The sequence below is a fragment of the Polistes dominula genome, unplaced genomic scaffold (assembly GCF_049000335.1).
Source record: "Polistes dominula isolate Pdom_NZ unplaced genomic scaffold, Pdom_raw_medaka contig_373, whole genome shotgun sequence".
In the NCBI taxonomy this organism is placed as follows: domain Eukaryota; kingdom Metazoa; phylum Arthropoda; class Insecta; order Hymenoptera; family Vespidae; genus Polistes; species Polistes dominula.
The window spans coordinates 1327097-1352307 of NW_028300899.1; the positions used below are offsets into that span (position 1 = coordinate 1327097).

Below are 25211 nucleotides of genomic sequence, written 5' to 3' on the forward strand. Positions count from 1 at the left end.
CAGTTTATTCGAGACCACTCAAACGCTATTCTGGGCTGTTTTCGGATTGGTAGATCTCGAAAGTTTCGAATTGGATGGTATTAAAGTGTTTACGAGATTCTGGGGTATGTTAATGTTCGGCACATATTCGGTAATCAATATCGTCGTACTTCTCAATCTTCTCATCGCCATGATGAATCATTCCTATCAGTTAATATCCGTAAGTATGATCAACATTTTCATATTGAAATATTAATCGAGTTTAATCAATAAAGTGAGTTTAAGACAATACGTTTAACGATCGATCGATCGATGATTTGACGAATGAACATGAAAAATCGTATCAGGAACGCGCTGACGTAGAATGGAAGTTCGCCAGGAGCAAACTTTGGATCAGTTATTTTGAAGAAGGTGGAACAGTACCACCGCCATTCAATATCATTCCTACACCAAAGAGCGCTTGGTACGTTGGCCTGTGGATTTATCGGAAACTCTGCGGTCATAGTAGAGCCGCCAAAAAGGAACACATGCGAACTATCAGGGTAAAAATTTGTACTATATACGATATCATCGTAGGATCTCTTCAAAGGGAATCGTCGAGTGATGTTATCGAGGTAACAAAACAATGATCGGGGAACCGATTCCTCATTCGACGTGAAACACTTTTATTTCAGAAAAAAGCGAAGCAAGCTTCCCAACGTGATTTTCGTTATCAAAGTATTATGAGAAATTTGGTTAGACGATACGTAACCGTTGAACAAAGAAAAGCTGAAAACGAAGGTGTAACCGAGGACGACGTTAACGAGATCAAACAGGACATAAGTGCGTTTCGTTGTGAGATTATTGAAATTCTGAAAAATTCTGGCATGAACACATCGACTGCTAGTGGTACTGGAACTGGTGAGACATTTTTAGGGAAGATGGTTAATTGCTTGTATTTGTTTTTTTTTTTGTTTTCCTTGATTTATATTCCACCATCCAATGTTACATTTGTTAGTGTTGTATTTGTTGATTTGAGTGTTTTCGTTGTGTTTCACGATTAGTTAGCTCCTTTTTTGAGCACGTTCCACTTTTTCTTTTCTGTTTGCCCCGATACAGACGGTAGCCTTAAAGAGCTGTCCATAGGTGCGGGAGGTAAGAAGAATCGACAGAAGGAACGACGCTTGATGAAAGGATTTAATATAGCCCCTCAACCCGGTAGTAGTTCTACTTTGTTAGAACCGGTCGCGGAATTGATCGCTTCTTGGAAAGAACAACAACAGGAAAATTCTCATCACGAGATTTACGGTTCTACTAGAAGCGAGATATTTGGTTTAGGTACTATGCCGAAAAAAAGTTTGCATCATAGTAATGCGTGTAGACAAAGTCGTGGTGTTAGAAGTAGCTCGAAGAAAAAACGTTGGGATACTTTGATCGAAGCTGCGAAAGCTCACAAAGTTTCGAAGAAATTTATTGGTAAGATATTTTTATCATTCACCAACGTAATATAGATTATGATATATTTCATCACGTTCGAATGAAAGGTCAAACGTCGAGAGACTATTTGTTCATTAGGTAGATCTCGTTCAGAGGATTCCGTTTATTCACCCGCATCAGAAGATGGTGGCTCAAGATCGGAAGGTTCTACAGATTCAAAGTCATCTTTGGAAATTCAACGAAGTCAGGAGGTTCATAGACACCACCATGCTCATCATAGTCATCATTCCCATCATCCGACGGAAAGTCATCATGGTTTTAGTCGTATCGCTATAGTTTCTGCTTTAACTAAAAAACGAAAAAAGTTCTCAGCATCGAGAGTATCGACGCCAACTATGACGAGCACCAATTCAAATACGATGGAAAGTACAACTCAACCCATCACTTCGATTCTTATGTCAAAAGTATCGAAGAAACAATTGCAACGAGCTAGCAGCGTGCCTACCAGAGGTCCGGAACTCGGTTCTCAAGCGATACCACCGAGACGACACGAAGTCACACAGAGTCAACAACCAAGCTTGGATACCGCTGAAATTACGAGTGTTACCGAACAGCAAAGTTAGTTCTTCTTTATGTATGTTATTTTCAACTATTCGAATAATCGCTCGTTTCTTCGTAAGTAAGTACATTTCTTACTAGCTAATTCGTACAAAAAGAAAAAAACAAAAAACAATTACGCCAGTAATAATAAAAATGTCATCAAATAATACTTGACTTTATGGAAAAAGTAGATAACGATTTTTTGCAAGAAATATTTCAATACTATACTGATACGCATGATACGAACCTTATATGAGTAGGTTCTTCATAAGTAATCTCTACATGTCGTTAAAAGCAAAAGGGTTTAGGAATGTTCATATATATATATTTGAATATATAATATATAAATCAGTATATATATGAACAAATATTTCATACAATTCGAAATACAACTTTTTTCTTAACCGTAAAAACTTTAATTATTTATTTATTTCTTTTTTAAATTTAAATGTAAAAATAAGCAATCATGACGAGTGATTTTTCGGATATTATAATATAACAAAGACACAAATTGATTTCGCAAAAAAGATAAATATGATTTGTTAGGGGTGGTTAGCGCTGTACCATTGACACCATCGACCACGGAAGAGAGCATGATAGCAAGCGGAGCGATTTCAATGACGGTAAAGACAAATGGTTCGGCTACGCAACTTCAACGACTTCCTGGCATCGAACCGATCTCCGGACATGACGTGTCAGCTGGTTGGCTCTGAGTACGGCCCCGTCATCGAACCGATCGATGACGAGCCTCGGTGATTAGAAAACAATCAACGCTAGAATCCAATGCGGAATTTAACATGTTCGAATACGACGAAAATTCGAACGACGAATGATAATCGATTATAATTTTGCGCCGATTTATTTTGATGTTCGATAAAAATATCTAATAATATCGCAAAAAAAATAAAATAAAAATAAAAATAAGAAAAGAAAAAAAATAGACAAAGAAAAGAAATCAAAGAAGAACTAGAAAGAGATAAAATAAAAAAAAAAAAATAGAAAAGGAATAAAAAAAAATTCAACAACAACAGCAGTAACAACAAATCGACCTCTCGTCGATGCTCTATCGGCAGACGCACACACACACAATGATGCCTTTTTTATTAATGACGACGACGCGCCTTTGCCAATTATTATTAATTGTGTCGTCGGTGAACCGCGTAAAAAAAATTCGCACGAAACAAACGAACAAACGTATAAATAAATAAATAAATAAATAAAAAGAATATAAAAAGAGAAAAAAGGTAAAGAAAAAAAAAGAGAAAAAAAAAGATAGAAATGATTGTCAAATAGAAACAAAAGAAACCAAATTGATAAGAAGATGTGTATGTCGTCGACCCTTTCGGAAATAAAAAAAATCCCTCTTCCCCTTCGAACGAAAGTCAAACTTTCGTTGACAAAAAAAAACCCCTGACGAACTTACGATATACTCGTTAATCGATTTCTTGTACCAATGACCACTCGCGAATTTCATTCATCTGTGAGAATATTCTCACAGTGTTCGCGTGGAAATAGTGTGATAGTGAATTGTTGATAGTGTTGTTATAAATAAATTACTGTTACCCCGTGCCTAACTCTGCATCGACCAAAAATCATAATTTTTTTGTTTTGTTTTCTCTCTCTCTCTCTCTCTCTCTCTCTCTCTTTTATTTTTATTTAAATTTTATCATACATAGGTATTAGTTTATCATAATTTTTATTATTTTTTAATCAAATTATTTTTCTCAAGGATTCCGTATTAGAGAGAAAGTTTTTGTTTAAATATCTTAGGCCAGTGATAGTGAATTTTTTTTTTTATTCTTTTGATGAATTATATTTAAAAATTGTTTATTTATTAAACGTTAATCGAGTATTTGTAATGAATGATTTTAAAGGTAAAATCACGTTCTTTAGTTTAATTTGTTTTTTTTTTTATAATTAATCTATAATAACAACAAAATAACAAATCAAAATGAAATAGGATAATGTTTATTTGCAATTTATTTGATTAAATAAATCAATTAATCATTAATTTTCTCGTGAAAGTTAGTTTAGTATTACAAATAGAAAGAAAACATTGTATTAATACAGGGGTCGGCAACCTGTGCGGCTCGCGAGCCACATGCGGCTCTTTGAATGTAAAACTGCGACTCTTCTGAATAATCGATTCAGAATCGATTAATGAGGATTAGGCACTGATGAATAAATACATTAGTTTTTTTTTTTTTTTTTTTTAATCAAAAAACTTTATTTATGCGAGTACAATTTATATGTTAGCAAGAAAAAATTTGATGGCTCTTGAAAACTTTGAAATTGAATTAAATTGTAATTTTTGGCTCTTCCGATTCAAAAGGTTGCCGGATCCCTGTACTAATACATTAGATAATATCCAAATCTTTTTTTTTTGTTTATTTAATATTCGCAAATATCGATTTAAATGAAAAATTTGATGAAGAAAAAAAACAATCGAGTTTACCATTACTGTTATTAGATATTTTATACAAAAAAAAATATCTCAAATCACTTAGCTGATAAAAAAAAAACAAAAAATAAGATGATCATCGGTATCCTTATAGAAAACCGTCCGTATTATCGAAGAATTGTTTTTCACGAGTTGTCATAGGTACAAATATATTACAAAAATCATTGGATACGAATTCGAAAAAAAAACAAAATCGATTTTTGTCACAAATCGCTGCTCACTCTTTCAGATGAGTGCGAAGTTAAAAGTGAAACTTTACTATTAAAACAACTATTACTACTATTACAACTACTACTATTACTATTATTACTATTACTACTACTACTACTACTACTACTACTACTATTAATTATTACTATTATTACTACTACTACTACTGCCAGAATGGAAGTGGCACGTGGGTCGGCGCGAATTAGTCTAGTCACAACTCTAGTCAGAAATGAGAATCGTATAAATATGTTTTAATTAACTTGCTAATATAGTATTACATTAATCATAGTCAAAAACGTAACGAAGAAGAATAAAAAGAAGAAGAAAAATAAAAATAAAAAGAAGAAGAAGAAGAAGAACAGTTATTAATTTAAATAAAAATGTTATATCATCTTTCAGTCTCTCAGACAATTTTATATCTCTCGATCTTCCATCTTTTTTCGATGCGCGCGCCTATGATCGTTTTAAGATTTCATTCAATAACGAGATGTAAAACAAAACAAAAAAAGAAATAAAACCAAAATTATATATAAAGAAAAAAGAACAAGAATAAAAAAGAGAGAGAGAGAGAGAGAGAAAAGTTGGTGAAAAAATATATCGAAAAAAGAATAATGTGTATTTCGTTTTAATATCATATTTTAAACGTTAAACGAGAAAATACTTTTTAAAATGATTTGAAAGAAAAGAAGAAGAAGAAGAAGATGATGATGATGATGATGATGATGATGATAAAAAGAAAAAAGAAACAGAAATGAAATTGTAATTAACGAGTTAAAACTCTTAAAACAACTATTATTATATTTACGATCTAGTCTATAATTGTATTCGGATGTTGTTATTATCATCCAAAAAAAAAAAAAAAAACAAAAACGAACGAAAAGTTCATACGGTAACAGACTTTTTGATATTTCAAGAAAATACAGAAATTCCAATGATGAATTTCTTTTCTAATATATATATATATATATATATTATATACGTATCATTCATTAAAAAATATTTCAATCGCGTTGAAAACTTATAATCCAATCAAAATCCATACCTTTAACAAACCTCCCTCGTAAACTCCCTTCCTCCCTGCCTTCAACCCTTGTTCCCATTCACCCACTTAAGATTGTTATTTAAGATCGTGTAGTAGGTGCAAAAAGGTGTCTGTAACGTGTGTGCAATTTAGTAACAATTGTAGCTTGTAATAGTCAATTTTTCATTTTTAAACCATTAAGTATAAATAAGCAAGAAAACGATTTCTAATCATACCGATCTCTCGTATTTTTAAGAGAATTTTTTGCAAATATCATCGAGTTTTTTTGTTTCTGTTTTTTTTTTTTTAATGTGTATGTGTGTGTGTGTATATATATACTTACGTATATATAAATTACATGTCTAGATTCTAAAAAAAATCGTTCGATCGAATGTACATTTTTTGATATTTGACATCATTACAAAATACTAAACGCATGTACGCGCGTCTTAATTATATCAATAAATAAAATAATAATATTAATAATAATAATAATAATAATAATAATAATAATAATGTTCGTGACTCGTAAAAAGATAATTGTTATTAATTAAATAACTTAAATTACATGATATTTTTGTGAAACACACGAACAACACAGATACAGGCGTGTAATTTATATATAAACGACGAATACTCAAGATTTGATTTTTTTTTTTTTTTAAATCTCAATTTATTTTCATTAGTAGAGAAAAAAAAATGTAAATTATTTTCTTATTAATTTGATAATATCATATTCTCCTAATTTTTGTATTTCATAATAGTAAAATAATCTATCATCAATTATACTTTCTTATTCTTATTACATACAAATACGAATAAATAAAAGTAATATTTTTCAATTCAACTCCATATTGCATGATGATAATTTTACGTTTTAATTTTTAATTTTTTTTTTTTTATCCTTTAATAATTAACAAAGAAAAATAATAAAATATATATATATTTTTAAGTTTACCGTCCGTAGAGAAAGTTGTAAATGTCGGTAAATTATCATATAATGGATTATAATAAATGATCTGAAACGTTGAACAAAAATCTGGAGATTATGATTAGGATTAAGAATTAATTTTTCCTAATTATTATTGTACAAAAATTCTGTCGAAATTTATTGTTTTATCGAAATATGGGGGAAAAAAAAAAAAAAAGAAAATATGTGAAGTTACGACCAAAGAAGAGTAGTAGCTCGTTGTAGAATAGAAAGACTAGTAGTGGCCTAAAATGAAAATTCTCTTACCATACCATAGATATTACGTGTATTTAAGTAATTATGATAAGTATTAATTATTTAATTATTAATCAGAACTGTCAGGACCACAAAAGGAGAGATCGATTCTAACAAAAAAAAACAAAAAGACGAAAACTTAATAAAACATTAACGTTAAAAGCATAATCTCGTACTTATTTGACAAATTTTCCTCTCATCTTTATTTCAATTTCATCTTTATCTCCTTTCTGGTCTGAACAGATCTGAAAATAGAATTACATCATCTAAATGTACTATATATATATATATATATGAGATTAATATCATAAATGTGAAACGTAGATATCGACATGGCAAAAATGAACAAAACAAACAAACAAACAAAAAAAAGTACAGAATTATAATGAACGTTGTTAATTCGAGAGAAGGGCTTTATATTTAAAGCAAGAAAAATTTATGCAAACGCACAGTGTCCCATGCAAATCCATGTGCTAACAGTCGAATAATATGCAATTAAACCAAAGGATTATGAAATGGAACCAACGTTTTATCATTAGGTTTACTTAGAAAAAAAATATGGGAGAGATATATACAAGAACAAATAATAATAATAATAATAATAATAATAATAATAATAATAATAATAATAATAATAATAATTAACGATAATGATAATGATAATGATAATAATTCACAAAAATCATTTTCAGTACTAGTCAAAACGAAATGCATAGTCCGATTTTCTAACGATTATTATTATCGATAGGATGATAAGTTGATGGGGCGTCTTTTATATATAGAAAGGGAGTTTATTGAAAATTTTACATTTTATAGGATGTACATATTAATCTTGGAAGTATCACCCCCCCCCCCAATCCACATTCAATACTCCCACAACCCCTCTTCACCTTATTCATGATAAAAGTAATTATATAGAAACAATGATCGAATAAGCGTAAGACTTATCCGCTTTGTGCATTTTTTTTTTAAACATAATTCGTATTATTTAATATTGCTTTTAAAAACACATTATGCAGTACTCTCTCATCGTATGAAAATATTATCGATGACAAAAAAAAAAAAAACAACAACAAATCTGTTAAAAGGCGTCTCATCGAACCTACGAAAGCAAATAAAAGAATTTTAGAAGTTATTACCACTCGTAAACGCATTTTTAAATATTCATAAGAGAATATGATTTTATTCTGTTTTTTTTTTTGTTATTCCGTTTGTTTGATAATTTAATAATCATTGCCAATTCCATAGGTAACGATGTTTATGTATTTTTATGTGATGAATGTCAAAAAAAAAAAGAAAAAACACGTCATGTTTAATACAATAGGAACATTTTCAAATGAAAAATTCATTTACAAGTACTAGAAAAATTTGTCGTACGAAGTAATTCAATCATCTTCTAACGTGTTGTTTCAATTCATTCTGTTTGATATTTGATTATTAATAAAAAAAAAAAAAAATTAAAAAGATACTAATAATATCTGATGGACAATATGAATTACAGAAATGTATATTGTTGGATTATATTATATAATATTAATATATATCATTTCCGAACGTACTTTGATGGAAAAAGTAAAAAAAGGATCGATCAACCAGTACGAATATGACCACTAATAAAATATCGTTTATTCTGATACATCAGAGTGTTGTATACCTGTCATGTTGTTTACAAAAAAAACAAAAAAAAGAAAAGAACTGAAAAGAGAAAAGAAAAGAAATACACACGACGATCTTTTTTATTTCACATCGTAGATTTCTTCTTACATTTATAAAAATATTTTATTTCAGACGACTTAGAAATTGTATCATTTCTTCGCTTAATAATGTTTTATTTTAAATTCATCTTTTTTTATTTAATTGCATGGTGCCAATTGACATCTAGATCGTTTTTGCAATTTTTTCGGACATGCTCGACCACCATTTTCAGCTTCGCGCTATTAAAAAATATAAACAAATATAAAGCAATGATTTTTTTTTTTCTTTATTAATTGTATCGATAATTATGACAGTGAACTAAGTTAAAAAATTTGAAAAAAAAAATTATATTATATTTCTATATATTATAAATTAAATAATACGAAAAATTTGCAAAAATTTTTTGGAATTAGTATACTGTCATAATATCAACACAAATAATCTATTACTATCATATTATTTAAATACTATACCTTGATAGTACGATAACTAACAACTCGTCCTGTACCACAAGTGACACTGCACGGTGACCAAGGAGACCATTCAGAAAGTTCACAATCGACAGGTGTCAAATTCGATAAATTGGCACGTGGTTGAGTAATTGTTGCTGTTTGCTTTGGATTTTCTCCAGATAGAACAGCTCGAACCTAAATATATAATCAAGCTCGTTTGATATTATATTCAAACATTTGAAAAGAAAATTTGAATTCTTTTTTTTTTTGATTATCGTTTACTTACGACATCACAAGTTTGAGTGCACTCTTCAAATGTGAGGAAATTATTCCTGTTACCTCGACAACCGCCATAACCGAATGGTACGCACATTAATTTACGTGGCTCGAATGCCCACCTTTTGAAATATCCTCTACAAGGACCGATATCAGCATTCTCCATACAGACCACTTTGAATTACCATACAATTATGATTAAATATTATTAACGTTCTTCCGTTTTACTTGATAATTTTCTTATTACCTTTCGCTGTTGCCATATCAAAGGTGCAATCAGCTTGAATAAGACAATGTCGTTGTTGTAACAATTCGACACGCGATGAACAGTGTTCTTGCATCGTTGGATCTACTAATAACAATCTCGTTCTTAATTTAACACCTTTTCCACAGGATGCACTACAAGGTGACCAATCTGACCATTCAGTAACCTACACATGTTTCTATTTATAACTTACATTAAGAAATTATAAAGAAATTCCAATGAAAGAAAAAAATACGTACTTTACAATCGGGATCGATTATTTCCGTAGTTAGACAAGGTGGTCCCATACATTTATCTTTTTCTACCAGAGAAACGAGAGGACAAAATTTACGGCCCATATGATCCTTGAACTTTCTGGTTTTCATTTTAATACCAATACCACACGTAGAAGAACATTCTGACCATTCGCTCCAATCAGTGGTCTCGCACACAGCATTATTATTTGGTACTAACAAAGTATAATTATCATCTTCCTCTTCACCTCTAACAAAATTCAAAAGACACAAAGTAATGATTCTTTTTGTGATCGTCAGATTAATCTTACTTATGTTGCCAAACGAGATTCTTCAAAATAAATAAAAAATAAAAAGTTTAAACATCAACTCACGGACACTCGGCTAAATTAGCCACACACATCTCCTTAGAAACGAGTTGTCTGTTACAGTTGAACATCTTTGCCTTTTCTGGCATCCTGTATTCCCTCGTACGCATTCTTAATCCTTTACCACAGCTTACGGAACACGGCGACCATGACGAGTAATCCGTCGTTTGACACTCGGCTTTATAATATAAACAATATAGACATAAATATTTTATTATTTATTTAAATGATTTTCATTAGAAGTAAAATGTTAGATAAGTACGTTTGGACGTGTCCTCGTTATTTTCAGCAACCTCTAATTCTTGTACTTGTCGTTGAAGTATTTCTTCGTCGCAACCACGTTGAATGATTTTATCTCTGTCGAGATACAATCTTGCTAATGGAAGCATGGGTCTACCCGTTGGATCGTAGAACGGTGATCTAGGGTCTTCCGGATAGGAGGTCGTAATTGGCTTCATTTTTTTCTCTCGGCTTTGTCTCGGAATTTGGAGACATGTAAGAAATACCATTATCCGTGCCAGCATCCCAAGGATAAAGATCAACTATCATACTTTTTGTCCAAGTGCAATCCTTCTGACAAAGATTTAATTTACTTACACCAACTACCCAATCGGGTGAGGGCCCGAACATTGAAGCTATTGAAAGAAGAGGATGTTTTCTGTCTACCCTGTTTGATTATATAATAAATATATCAATAAATTACAATTAATCTTATTGAAAGATAATCAAGGATTAATCATAATAATCAAAACATGCCTAAAACTCGTACTGGTATTGGTGTTTACATTGGGATACCAAAGACCAGCAGCCTTTATAAGTGTTCTCAATTTAGTAGCTTGACTTCTTAGTTCATTTTCTACACCTGATGCTGAACCCCATTCGGCTAGTTGCCTAAAACCATCTGTAGCTATATGATCTCTACCCCAAAATGAAAACTCTGTCTCATGAGATGCACCGATCAAATCACTGAAGTGCGTTAACCATGCAGATGATGGAAAATCTTTAGGATGTGTTTGGTTCGACCAAATGCCTTCGAAGGTAAGCTTTATAAATATAATTATTAATAAATTATTTATATGCTTTTAGGTATTATATTAAATATGTTAATGAAATAAATAAAACGTTCAGTATATATTTATATTTTCATGAAATGTTGCTTACCGAATATTTAGCTTCGTCGCAAGCACAGCATTTATTATCGCTTAATTGTTCAACTTCTTTAGGAGTCATTTCGCAGAAGGTCTTTGTCAGACCTTCATCCTCGGCGTACCACCTGACATTATTTTCCAAGATCATAGCAGTAAAGATGACACAGCCTGATCCAGTCGGTGGTGCTTTCCACATAACTTGGATCTATTCCAAGGGCAAAAAGTTTAACTGTCTTACTAAAGAAGGATCGTTTGGATAAAAGCCAAGTTTTAAAAGACTCATCTTTCTAATTTTCTCCAACTTATAAAGGGACAAATAAATAAGTTTTATAAGAAAAATCCGGAAGAGATTAAATTTTAATTACCTCAGATTTCGGATAATCCGTAGCTTCCGAGATGGTGTTGATGCAATCCTCATTAAAAGTTGTCAGAGCGTCGGAAAATAATTGAAAGTAACCTACGCGAACTGTTGGATTGTTTGGGGCGTACTGCGAATGCACGGAAAGTGTAAAACGTGTGAATTGTTGAAGACGTTCGTGCGTTCTTGATCCTAAAATTGAAAATAAATATTTACACGTTTAACAATGAATATGAGAAAATTTGTGTTATTTTAAGAAAACAAAAAAAAAATCAAATATTATTCTATACCTCGGAGACTAATGGTGTACACTGCATCAGGGATGTACTTATCGGAAGTACCACTGATAAGTATTCTATATCCACCATCTCCGGGTGTTCTCCCAGCGGAAGTTTGTCCCGTTGTTGGCCTCATAGGACATCCTGCTTGAGTCATGGTAGCGAAAAACGCCACCAATATAAAAAATAACATCTTCGAATCTTCTTATTGTTGCTGTTGACAGGAAATTTATTTAAAAAATTTCAATATCTTGGAAATCATGTTTTATAGAAAAAGATTCAATATTAATTTAGCATAAACAAATATAAGTGTCATTGTTTCTTAATCATAATGGAAATTATTTAACATAAACATAACATAAATATGTATGAGTTTGTAAATATGTATTGTTTATGAATGTATTTGTTCCCTAATAATAATTGACAGGAGGCAAAGAAATATTAAAAATAACAACGAATATTGTTGTTGTTGACAAGAAATTAATATATATATATATAAATAATATGTTGTCGCATAGGTATGAGTTTATGTTTGGGAAAATATATGCATATGAGTGTTTTTGTTCGTTAATCATAATGGAAGACTCGAACTGGCAAGAAAAATAGATGAAACGCGTTGGCGAGTGTCATTGTCATAAATGTAATGTACTTCAACTCGAATTATTCGATTATGCGTGCACATCTGGGAACTAGGTCGGGATTTCAAGAGTCAATCTTGTCAGAACGACTTTCGAGATCGGTTACTTCGAACATACGTAGGTTTGGGTTTGTAGAACGCTAGAAGCCGAGATATGGGGATAAAGAGAGAGAGAGAGAGAGAGAGAGATAGTTTCAGATGGATAGACCGATAGAAAGAGGCAGATAGAATAGGAGAAGAGAGAATGGAGAAAAAGAGAAAGAAGACAGAAGAGATAAAACACGATATCGTAATCCGGAAATAGCAAAACTTTATTGACGATGCTCGCAAATGAGTTTTACATTTTAATTATTTCAACTAATTTAATAAATTAATGAAGAATTTATAATTAATGAATGAAGATAAATGAAAAATACAACAACAAAAAATTCATTGCGAATCAATTATGTATGTTAAAATGAATTTGTGTATTTTGCGTATTATCAATATTTTTATATTTGTTGTGTGTTAAGTGTATATAAACTGGTGTACGTAATCGTTACCATGTTAACGAGAAAAATACTTTCCGCATTGTAAAAAAAAAAAAAAAAAAAAAAAACTACCATTTTCTAGACATTTTCGTCTCTTTTTAGCGACATGCTTTAGTTCGAAGGAAAATATCTAAAGTAGTTAATTATATCCATAAAAAGAAGAACGTGTATAAGCGAAGACTAGCAGCGCGTTATCTCACCCTCGTTTTCTCAACTTTTTTAACGTTTTATTCGTAATCTAGTCTCATTTAATTTTACTTTCTTCTTTGTGGTTTCTTTCTTAATTAGATCGATAGATCTTAAGAAAAAAAAAAAAAAAAACAAAATGAGAAAAATTCTTCGAATTTTCTTTCAAGAGAATTTAGCTATGTTCAACGTAACTCGTAATTTAATATTATCTTTTTTTTTTTTATTATATTTTTAATTTGAAACGAATCGATAACATTTGTCGAGATAAATATTTGTTTATTTATTATTTAAGAAAAATATCTTTAGACTAACTTACGAGAAAGATGATGAAAAAAAAGAAGAAAGTTTTCTGCTAAAATTTCGTCGTTAGATGTAAACCGTGAAATAATCAAGCTCGAATTAACGGAATCGTTGGAAACTTGGGTTCTTTTATGGTACTCGTCCTTTCACGTGTAAACACTTCTATCGCTTCGGGGTGTACAGCCCCCCCCGGGCCAAAATTGAAACGGGTAACGGTCTGAACTAAACGATTACGCAAGTGATTAATGTCTATAACAAATTGTGACGCGGGAATAGACAATTTTCTTATAATAATATTTCATTCTTTCTCCGAGAAAAATGAACATCAATGTAGTTTCGATTTTGATCATTTTTGCTTTTTTTTTTTTTTTTTTATTATTTTCATTCTCAAGTATAATTTTACAAGTGTAAAATTGAAAATTGTAAAATGTAATTTGTCAAATGAATTTTGATTTGTTTTTAAATAAAAAAACGATTTTAAACGTTCGAACGTTAATCGTTTTACGCCACTGCACGATCGATCATATAAGTAGTTGGAATTCTTTTTTTTTTTTTTCTTACAAAAAAAAAAACCATACCCGTACGTACCTTTCAGACTGTACTCTCACGACGAGTTTTAAAACGAGACGAGTTCGTTTAAGCGAAACGAGAGAAGGATGGTTCACGACTAAACGGAATGACTAACTGGATGCAGAAGAGAGCTATCGGAGATCTGGGAAAGTCAGCGCTCGCGATTCAAAAAATCTCCGTCTCTCGATCATTTTCTCCACTGAAATATCAATAACCAAAATTGTTCATCATTTTTAACATTATCAACTTTTTCAATCATTTTAAAACATCCCGTATGTATGTACTAATAATTTTAAATAAAAAAAAAAAAATTGTACGATTATTAAAAAGAAAATACAATATTTCTGAGAAAATAATCATAATTTTTGTATTCTTTTATCGAAATTAAATTTTCATAATTTGTATTTTATTTAATTAGAGTTTGCAATTAATAATTAGAAAAATTGGTGATCTCATATGTGAATCCGATTAATATTGGATTATAATGAACGTATAAACAAGAGACTACACTGTGACGTGATCTAAAAAATATTATCAACTCGTTAGGGTCAGTTTTAGGTCGTGATATCTTGCTTGAAGCAAAATCACATTCAAGAAGATAATATAAAATTGTAAACTATATATCCATATTCATAAGTATTCTTTAATAAACTAGTCTTTTATAATTATGCTTCGTTGAATATTGTGCAATCGTAACATTGATAAATTGTAATAAATAATTCGTAATTGTTATATTCATTATTCGATGATTTATCGATCCAATAAAATGATTAAGAATCGAAATATTAATAAAATTTCAGCAAAAAAAAACAACCAATTTTTGTACTACATTTTACAATAATAAACAAATAAAAAATGAGATAAAATAAAAGTGTAAATAAAGGTGTACATAAAAGTGTATTATATATATTTTTTTTTTTCAAAAATTAGCCACAAAAAAAGAATAAATCGTATGGAGTATAATTTGAATCGTTTCAAATTTCGCGCCAAACGTTCGCGTAACGAGAGAACATCGAGAACGCAGACGCGAGATTATCGACGACCGGCGCGGTTCGAGTGTTGCCCGTAATACTTCGCTCATTAAATTCTCACTCAACGTAGAAGAAGGCTGTCTCGCGAGTTTTTTTTTCTCTCTCTCTCTCTCTCTCTCTCTCTCTCTCTCTACGCGATTCGTAAAACACTCTGCAAATGAAAAATAAGTATTAACTTGAAAAATGTTATCGACGAATCGTGTGAAATAATAAAACTCAAAATCAAATAAAGAAAGCAAGAAAGAAAGGAAAACCAATAAAAAAGGAAGAGAAGACAAAAAAAAAATAAATGAAAAAGAAAACGATGTGAATCGTCAAAATAAAAAAAAAAAAAAACAAGAAAAATATATGAAAATGTTTGCTATGACAAATTGAAAGATATGTAAGTGAAATGGTGTTTTGAGTACAAGCAAAAGAAAGGAAAGATTGTGATTGGTCGAGCGATTGATGTTCGACAAATCCTATCGTTCGTTTTCCCCTAGACAAATATACGTGCAAATATAAAGAGGGAGAGAGATAGAAAGAAACAAAGAAAGAGAGAGAGAGAGAGAGAGAGAAATCGCAAAGAGTCATCGTTGTTGACAGGTAGTAGGAAAGGAACATCAAAGCAGAGAAGAAGTTTGTGACAAGACAAGAAGGACGATAAAGATAGATAATACGAATACTTTTAGTAAGGATATAAGGATCCAGAAGTAGAAGAAATTACGAAGACGACGACATACCAGGAAAAAGAGAATATAGAAGGCCATGGCGAGTTTGGCGGGCAGCTCGTCATCCGGCCTTGCAAGACCGCCGACGATGCTGGAGCAACTCCTCGAGGAAATCAATTTTCAAAGGACCAAGGAACTCCGGCAAATGCTCAAAGACGGTTAGTATATATATTATCTTTACATTGATTTTAATATTTACATATTTATTTATATAAATGGTTACAAGTATATACATATATACGCATGTGTAATTAGATGTACATAAATATATAATTATATTTATATATTTATATATATATATATATAACTGTGTATATATGTATATATGAAGAAGTCTACGAATATTGAAATATATATCTCTATTTAATATGTATATATACGTGTACAGGTACATAAATATATATTTTAATATACATAGGTAATTTAAATAGCCTTCTTCTCAATATAGAAATAATTATTTTTTTCTATCAAATTCATTTTATTTTTGAAGTGAAAATTTCTTTAGAATCAGGATGATTTGAAAATCGTGAAACGAAAGAACGTGAAACCGATGAAACAAAAATAATTAATAAGATTCAACATATAATTTAATTCTATATATTAATTAATTAATTGATAAAATTCTGTTTTTTTCTTTTTCTTTTTTTAAAGCTCAAAACTTGTCAATCAATCCTCTTATATCATTTATTAATATTTAATTATAGATTATTTATAATTGTTACATATTTTATAGATTAATTTTGTTTAATTATATTATACGTGAATGGTTTGACATGTTTTAAAGCAAGCATAGAAAAAGTTGTCGTCAAGTCGCGTAATCGAATGAAAAATTAAATTGAAAAATAAATGAAAAAAATTGTTTATTATGATTAAGAATTTTTCAACAGATCCTAGTGTGTGTATATCGCACATTTATACATTCAAAGTCAAAAAACTTCCTCTAATTTTCTTTAATTAACTTTGTCGCCTGATAAATGCTCTTATTCGCTCGTTAGAATCTGTCGCCATTTTTGTTTTCGTTCTCATCGTCATTTTTCTTACGTTCTTGAGTTGTTGATAAAAAAAAAAATCAAATACGTTTTTATTAGATAATAAAAATTTTCAGAAAATGTTAACGATTAATTGCAAATTTCTAGGAAAGAAACAAAACATTTATTTCATTCGGCACAATCGTGAGATTACTTGATTTTAATCTAATCACAATCTCAACGCTATTTCCAAAAAGATCTTTATTATTATTATTATTTTTTTTTTATTATTATATAATTATATTACTGTATTACGAATACATGTATAAATACTATCTCTTATATTTATTAAGTTAAATGCACGCTATCTAATGACTAATTACAATCATAAGAATCGCTACTACTTCGCGTGCGTAATTCGTTCGTTGAAGTAAATTACTATTATTTGCTAGATACGTTGTCATCTTTTCATCTGTTTCATCTTTTTATTATAAAAGAAATTTAAAAAAAAAATTAACATATTTACTAGAAAAAAAATATATATCCAAATATATATTATATGGTCGAATGATAAATGTTGCGCTTAATGTAGAGATACAATTTTTCAAAACAATGTTCATATAGAAAACAAATTAATTATTACTTACAAAATGAAATAATAAAAGAGTATTTTTGTTTTTTCATTTTTCGTTAAAGGTCCAAAACTTTTCAACCCTATCCACGTATATAAATATAAAATTTGACAATTTAATATTACAGAATATATTTAACTTTTTTTCTTTTTTCATATACATAAAATAGTAGATTATCGATTATATTCTACTTCTGTCTCTCCCTCATAAAATTCATACAAGAGACAGACAACTACTACTATTCTTTACGCGAAAGGGGAGAACAACAAGAGCCCTTTAAAGGCTCACATGGCACGTGTACTTTAACGATGCATAGAGAAATACGCTAATCGCTCTTATCGATCGTTTCTTGAATGCTATCCTCCTATTCTCTTATTCTTTACCTTTGTTAAATCCTTCAACAACAACAAAAGAAAAAAAGAAAAAGAGGATATTAGGAAATATTTGAAAATCCATTTGTAAATTTGCATGAAATAGATCCACTACATAATAATTCACCCTTTGTTAGATTTTATTCATTTTTTATTGTTTTATTATAGATTCGGGTTTCGTCGTATTACATGGTATGACCTATTGGACCGATCTCTTCGTTCGTCATTTTCTATTCCAAGCAGAACATACGATAGACGGTGACGATTTGCTATTCTTCGTACGTAAGAAACACGTTAAGACATCGTCCAGATATTTACCAAAGTTCGAAACCGCGGTAGATGTTTATCGCAAAGACAGCAAGAAACTGCCGATCGGTGATCCTGATATCGATTGGGAAGAAACCGTGTACCTGAATCTAGTCGTACATCAATTCGATTACACTCTAACTTTAGCGATATGCACAAGAACGAGTCCAAAGGAATTACAAGTAAGAGTTTAAAGATAGAACATATTTATTTAACCCTTTGACGACTGTGTGTGCTACATGAGCGCATATATGCGTTTGATAAAAATTGCCAACCAACGTGGTCTATCGACGTGCATATACGTAATTGTCGATATTAATGTAAAATATTGTAACACGTTGGTTTACTTATTGATTATTGTTTTAATTCTTGTCACATGTAAATTATCTTAAGAAACAAACAATTGTTTACAATTATTTAATATAATTTATTGTTAAATTTAATATTAATAATATCAAAATTGCATTAATAATAAACTAATCCGTAGTTTACAAAATACATCAGCAATAAGTATTAAATACTCAAAGGGTTAAAAAGAAAAGAAACAAAGTCATATCATTGATAATTTTGATTGTTAATTTTGATTTTTAATTTATTTAAGGTATTACGAAGACACTCGCAAAAAGTATACGCTAGTCCAAGTCGTCGACGAATGGACGCTAAAGGTGAACTCGAGGAGATGACCTATCCGCACATTTGTTTCATGGTTGACAATTTCGACGAAGTCTTCTGTGATATTCTAGTCAGAGATGGTGAAATGGTATGCGTTGAATTGGTTGCTTCCGATAGGCAAGGCGCCGTTCAGGGTGTTATTTTTTTGGGTTCAATCAGATACGATGCCTTGAAAAAAGTTTACGACGCTAGGGTAATCAATGATTATTATAACATATATATATATATATATATTATAATTATTAACGCGTAATATATTTATTAAATCAAATTTATAAATGCAATTTTATAATATATTTATATATATGTATGATCAATTTCAGTCAAGTCTCAGCACAAAAATGGCGCAGCGTATGACTTTTGGTCTTTTCTCAGGCGCAACGTCCCAACGAATAGAATTTGTTCGCATGAAGGGACCACGTGGTATGTAACTTAACGAATAGAGTATTGTCTGTTAATAATAAATGTCATTTGCATATTGTTATTAACGTGTCAAGTGCCGTAAAGATTACCGATAACTGACACTTGATTTTAAGATCAACAATTAAAACGTTTTGAAAATAATTGTTTATTCATTATTAATAAGCATGTTGTTGTTTTCGATTGCAACAGGAATAATAAAACATCTACGATGTATTGTGTTGAAATAAATTTCTTTCTTCCGTTTATAAGATAGAAAAAACATTTATCAAAGTAACAAAAGGCAAGTTTTATAAAACTTAATTTTTTTCTTTTCGATATTGTTTAATAATAATAATAATAATAATAATAATTAAATAATTGAAATTAATCAATGAAAAAAACCAAAAAGAATTAGAAAAGATAAAACGTGTGACAAAAATAGAACGATTCGTAGGAAAGGGACACGCCGAGATGGCAGTGACAAAACCTAAAGGATCAGGAGCCGAGACACCAACTTCCGAGCCAGGATATTGCGCGACCGATGCTTTATGGGACGCGGATTGGGATGACGCTGAAGAAATCTTCATGTATCGTCATCAACGTAGACTATCCGATCCGAGTGCAAATCTAAACAATTTTGTTCGTGGTGGTTGGAGAACTAAACCTGACACCGCTGCTACCAAAGCTAGATCGGAGAACGAAGGATTGGATTCTATGGCAAATGGCCTAAGCGAGATCGAGGCTGGCGACGTTCGAGACGGTAATTAATTATACTAATTGTCCTATTTTTATTTTTTTATTTTTTTTTTTTATTTTTCTTTCTTTTTCTTTCCTCCTCTTTCACTGTCTATCTTTGCATATCTATTATTTTCGCGTTTGATTTTATTCTAATAGAATCATCACGATGATATCCTTTTTATTAACCTCTTCAAGGACACTGATTCATATGTGTACATTTTGTTCTTCTTTTTTTTTTTTTAATGAAAATTATTCTAAAACATTGTGTATTTGTAATGTTTTATCTGCTTCACCGAGTTGTTGTCGATATATAAAGATGAATGAAAAATAATCAAATTGACGAGTCAAATCACATTTTTTGGTTTTACTTAATAAACAATTCTAAAAACCGTGAAGAGGTTAATTCGCATGCATGAGTTATCTTTATTCTTTTATTGAAACGAGATTAGATCACTATTAGAAAATAGATTGTGATCCTAATAGAATTTTTACCGAATGACGCATGAATTCTTTTATATTACCCCTTGCCAGTGTCCTGATAGAATCTCTGTCTCTACTATATATATATATATATATATATATATATATATATATATATAGCAGAATAATAGATTTATATTTATCGAGAATAATATAAATCGATTTATCGTAAAGGTTCAGAGATTCTTCGTAGAACCTTTAGATTGCTTTCTATCCACCTCTGTTTGTCCCAACCGGCCTGATTCCCAAGCATTTTTTTAACGCTCGTATCGAGTCGTTATCAATCGAATTCCATCAATATTGGAATTCTCTATGACGATAAATACGATAAGTAGTAGAAATATTAATTAAAAATAATAATAATAATAATAATAATTAAAAAAAAAAAGGAACTGATTAAAAGAAAAGAAAACCAAGAGAGAAAGGATGATCAAGGATTATGGAAGAGAAAGGTTATACCACCACCAACACCATCTCGCTCATGAACGAGGGATGTGTATAAATGAAAATAAGAAAAAAAAATATTAAAACAAAAAAAAATAAATAATAACTAGCAATAAAAAAAAAAAATAAATAAGAAAAAAAATATGCGTGTTGTGTAGTGTATGCGGTTTGAGAGTGGGTGGTTGGGGGAGATTAATGTGCGACGAGTGGGTGTTATGTAATAATTGGCACAAATCGTCCATGTATGCCGTGTGACTGTTTGCTTTGTAGCCGATGGTGAGGAATGCGTCTGGGGTGGGTGCGGGAGCTCGCCAGGAGTTCGCCGAACTTCTCGATCCCGTAGTCACCGGCGTAGATCACCGTTGCGGATTCCGGCACGTCAGCAAAGGCAGCAACAGCGTGCTGCGCAAAAGCAACGAAACTCGCGCGAACGTAAGACTTCCGATAAGGAGAAGAATTCGTCTCCTAATCGCAAAGAAATCAACAACTATCGCGAACAACACGGTGAGCGGGCGTTCTCGTTCGGTTAAATAATTCGCGTTTGAAAAAATTCGATTTTAGTGTGTCTCGTCCGTTCGGTTTTGTATATTATATCATTAGACATTTTTATCTTTCTTCGTTCATTATTTTCATTTCTTTCGCTTAATTTATTCGAAAGATATGTGACCATTGGAGATGAAAATAAAACAGAAAAAGGAAAAAAAACGGACGAGACGTGTTCGATCAGTCGTACGATAATTCTTTTTTTCTATCTATCTATCTATCTTTTTTTTCTTGGACATTATTTTATTTGATTATCTTTCCATCTCTTTGTCTCTTCTTTCTCTTCCTCTATCTCTTTCTCTCTCTCTCTCTCTCTCTCTCTCTATCTCTATCTTTCTATCCGTGTGAATAACACCGCGCTATAATATCGCGATAGGCCTGCAGAACCATCAACATCATCACCATCATCAGAGTCATCAGCTGAATCATCATCACATCGAAGTAGGTAGCGAGATCCTCGTGCCTAGTGGGGATCGATTGACCGACGACAACGTCCGACAGAAGTTAGATTCTGGGGCGATATTGGTACACGGAAAAGAAGAATTACCCTTAACATATAATAAAGATGATAACAATAAGAAAAGACGACCATATAGTACCGGTCAACTTGGACACGATAAATTCAACGGATTGGACACCGAGGAGGAACGTCATAGGTTAAGCGATGATGAACTTTTACGGGTTCGACGAGTTCAAGGTCGTCGGAGGTTAAGATCAGCTGGATCAGATCACGAGGATTATTCGGCAAGGAATAGGAACAACGAATTCAATTCTTCCAATTCTACCACCAATGACGAGGACAACCGACGTGGATCGAGGCAACGTTGTCAACGACACGTGGATTACCAGGAGGAGGACGAGGACGACAACAACGACGACGACGATACTGGAAAAGACAAAAATGCTAACGCACGCGGAGTCAACCCGCACAACAAGCAGAGTGCTACTCTACCTAGAAGACGAAGAAGACGTGCCCTTTCCGGAAGTTTTGCTGGCAATCCTCTACCCCCACACCGCGTCACACCCGACGGCACGGCCATCTACTACTGGTGCGAGCTCCCACGCCGCCCCGGCTCACAGGGTAAATTCTTCTTCCACCCCTAACCTAACCCCCAATTGTTCTTCTTTTCTTTATTCTTTTTTCTTCTTTTTACCCTTATTTCCAATACCATTTTATTCCGATCACAGTCACCTAAGGGAACACCTACATGATTCTATCTTTATCTATTTCGATCGATCATACTCTTCTTCTTCTACTTCTTCTACTTCTTCTTCTTCTTCTTATTATTATTATTATTATTATTATTTGTCTTATTCTTATTCTTTTTTCGTTTTAAAGTCAAACCTTTGATTGTGAGTAACTTCGTTTTTACGAGCAATATATTTTGATTTGATAAAACAATCGATGTCTTGCAATACGAACAAACGACAAGCGTATTCGTACTAATAAATAAAGTACGGATTAACTTGTTTCATTTTCAATTATGTTTTAGTATATTATGCAACTAGTGGCGAGAAGTTGTCGATTGCCCACAACTTGACAACTTCGTACTAGTTGCATATACTATTTTTTATTACGAATGCGGGGACATATTTGGTACACAATTGGGGTCCAGGGGCAGAGCCTTGGCGAGGGGTTGGGTGGGTAGGGGGGTAACTTTTTCAGTATTGTTTTGTGAAGAGGGGGTGGGCTCCGCTCCACCGCCCCCCCAACCCCTTTGCCAGGGCTCTGCCCCTGGACCCCGCCGAAGCTTCGCCACCTGGACCCCAATTATGTACCAAATATGTCCCCGCATTCTTAATAAAAAATAGTATATGCAACTAGTGCGAAGTTGTCGATTGCCCACCAGAGCGAAGTTGTTCTCGTCGCTCAACTACTCGCACTAGTTGTATAATATACTACTATATTATTTATATATATATGTGCTACGAATTATACGAATTTTCCATGATATATTTCTTCGAAATGAAAATTCACTTTGATATAGGAGTGTTCTATCTAAATTATAAGGACATTTTTTAAATTAAATAATATTCGTATAATCGATAAAGTTTCATAGTATACTTTTAATTTGAATACTTTATTTAGTCATTTCTCTGAAAACTCATCTCTTCCGCTTCTCCTTATCATCATCATCGTACGTGACTTGTTGCATAAAAACTTAAACAATGGAAGATTGGGGTCGATCGATGATCAGACCGTGAACTTCAAATGCGTCTCTCTCCTATCTCGTGATTGACGTGAATGATGTTGGTGATGGAATCCTTCGATTAACTTCAACGCGATGTCGTTGAGAGATTATAGTCTATTTCGATTTTATCGAAAGGAATAATTATTATCATTTTATAATTGAGCGTTTACATAATCATTATTTCTTATTCCCATTTATCTTTTTCTCTTATTCTTTTTATCATACTCTCTCTCTCTCTCTCTCTCTTTATTTCTGTTCTTTATTTTTTTTTTTATATCTATCTGTCCCATACCATATATCATAAGTTTCAACTAAAACCCTCATTTTTATACTCGTACACTCGTATAGTCTTCGATTGACCCTTTCTTATCGTATCAAACAACCAACCACCCCACCACTATTGTCACTACCACCAACGCCCTTATAATCGTTTCCTACGATCAAAATAATTGCGAAGAAAAATGATATAAATAACGAAATATGTCAAAAAAAAAAAAAACAAAAAAAAAAAATAATAATAATAATATACCTTAACACGCATATTCATACGCGCGAACAAACATAAATCGATTGACTGACTACTCATCGACACAACCAATTCTCTTTTACTCGTAATATGATAAATGAAATATAAACAATATGTAATATTATTTATAGGAATCTCAATATGATCGAATATTTTGTTCTTTGACAATAGAATTGGACGATGGGGCGTATAATCCTCTTTGGACGATGCGAGGATTCACTCAGACCTTTCATTTTTGGAAGGAAACTAGACGAGCCCAATCCGTGCCTCTCAATGCGTTTCTCACTTACATTACCTTACCCTGGTGGAGCATAGCTAAAGGTATTTGCAAATTATTAATATTATTAATATTATTATTATACCGATAATAATAACAATGGACTAACTAAATGAACAAAAATTAAGAAAAATGAATTTTATGATTTATATGATATTCATATTAATCAGATTATAAAATAAGGCAACAAATAAATTTGTATAATTTTTTTTTTCATTCATGCCATTATCATAATTATCGGCACAATTATTTTCGTAAAATATAAATCGTTATAAAAGTAATAATAAATTTATTGACAATTTATGAAATGTTTATTCCCGTTTGTTCTTTTCTCAGATATACTGGATCATCGAGAAGGGCCCATTTTGACATTCTAAAAATAAATAAATATATATATATATAAGTATTAAAGAAATAGAAAAAAAAAAGAAATGAAATTATACGGGAAAAAAATGCAACGCTTTTTTCCATTCCCGACGAGTATCGAAAATTTTTTTTTTACTTTTTACGTGTCTCGACGAAATCGACATTCCTCGAAAAAAAACAAACAAACAAACAAACAAAAATAATTCGATAAGATGTATAAATTATTAAGTAATAAACTAAATTACAATTTACAATCTTTCTTTCTTTCTCTCATTATTTATTACGTTTCCGTAATATGAGACGTAAGAAAATATTTGATTTGTTTTCCGTTGAAACAGTGAG

General features: G+C 31.3%; 3 protein-coding genes across 9 annotated transcripts in view; 2 read left to right on the forward strand and 1 right to left on the reverse strand.

Moving 5' to 3' along the window:
• The window catches only part of Trpgamma (Transient receptor potential cation channel gamma), a 68265-nt gene extending 62729 nt beyond the window's left edge, over positions 1–5536 (forward strand). The window contains exons 14-19 of one of the 5 annotated variants that reach the window (XM_089177993.1): positions 4–199; positions 327–593; positions 654–879; positions 1078–1434; positions 1534–2013; positions 2542–5536. In XM_089177993.1, the coding sequence (XP_089034119.1) occupies positions 4–199; positions 327–593; positions 654–879; positions 1078–1434; positions 1534–2013; positions 2542–2708 (1693 nt within the window). In that variant the 3' untranslated portion in view covers positions 2709–5536. Of the gene's footprint in view, positions 1–3; positions 200–326; positions 594–653; positions 880–1077; positions 1435–1533; positions 2014–2523 lie in introns of all 5 variants that reach the window. The other 4 variants (XM_089177994.1, XM_089177996.1, XM_089177997.1 and 1 more) reach the window with 4 other exon arrangements.
• A 3094-nt stretch (positions 5537–8630) lies between these two features.
• On the reverse strand, positions 8631–14384 carry fat-spondin (extracellular matrix protein f-spondin). Its single transcript, XM_015316340.2, is given in 13 exon segments — positions 8631–8846; positions 9081–9254; positions 9346–9509; positions 9583–9766; positions 9840–10083; positions 10208–10379; positions 10464–10662; positions 10664–10868; positions 10958–11244; positions 11363–11554; positions 11715–11899; positions 11998–12199; positions 14230–14384. Coding segments are annotated over 12 exon segments (2268 nt in total). The 5' UTR covers positions 12179–12199; positions 14230–14384; the 3' UTR covers positions 8631–8765.
• Positions 14385–15313: 929 nt separating this feature from the next.
• Positions 15314–25123, forward strand: LOC107064075 (uncharacterized protein KIAA0930 homolog). 3 transcript variants are annotated; one of them, XM_089178016.1, is made up of 10 exons: positions 15314–15624; positions 15828–16110; positions 18092–18411; positions 18831–19094; positions 19225–19324; positions 19758–20063; positions 21236–21469; positions 21885–22589; positions 24398–24547; positions 24840–25123. In XM_089178016.1, exons 2-10 carry the CDS (start codon positions 15990–15992, stop codon positions 24878–24880), a joined length of 2241 nt encoding a protein of 746 aa, XP_089034142.1. In that variant the 5' UTR covers positions 15314–15624; positions 15828–15989; the 3' UTR covers positions 24881–25123. The 3 variants fall into 3 exon arrangements, with proteins under 3 accessions (XP_089034142.1, XP_015171848.2, XP_015171858.2); XM_015316362.2 differs by lacking the exon at positions 21236–21469 and having other exon boundaries at positions 15314–16110; XM_015316372.2 differs by lacking the exons at positions 21236–21469; positions 21885–22589 and having other exon boundaries at positions 15314–16110.
• The last annotated feature ends 88 nt before the right edge of the window (positions 25124–25211 follow it).

Coding starts and splice junctions, on each gene's coding strand:
- LOC107064075 (XM_089178016.1), top strand. CDS start 15,990: ATGGCGAGTTTGGCGGGCAGCTCGTCATCCGGCCTTGCAAGACCGCCG. Junction 18,412..18,830: donor CGAGTCCAAAGGAATTACAA/GTAAGAGTTTAA, acceptor AATTTATTTAAG/GTATTACGAAGACACTCGCA. Junction 21,470..21,884: donor CAACTATCGCGAACAACACG/GTGAGCGGGCGT, acceptor ATATCGCGATAG/GCCTGCAGAACCATCAACAT.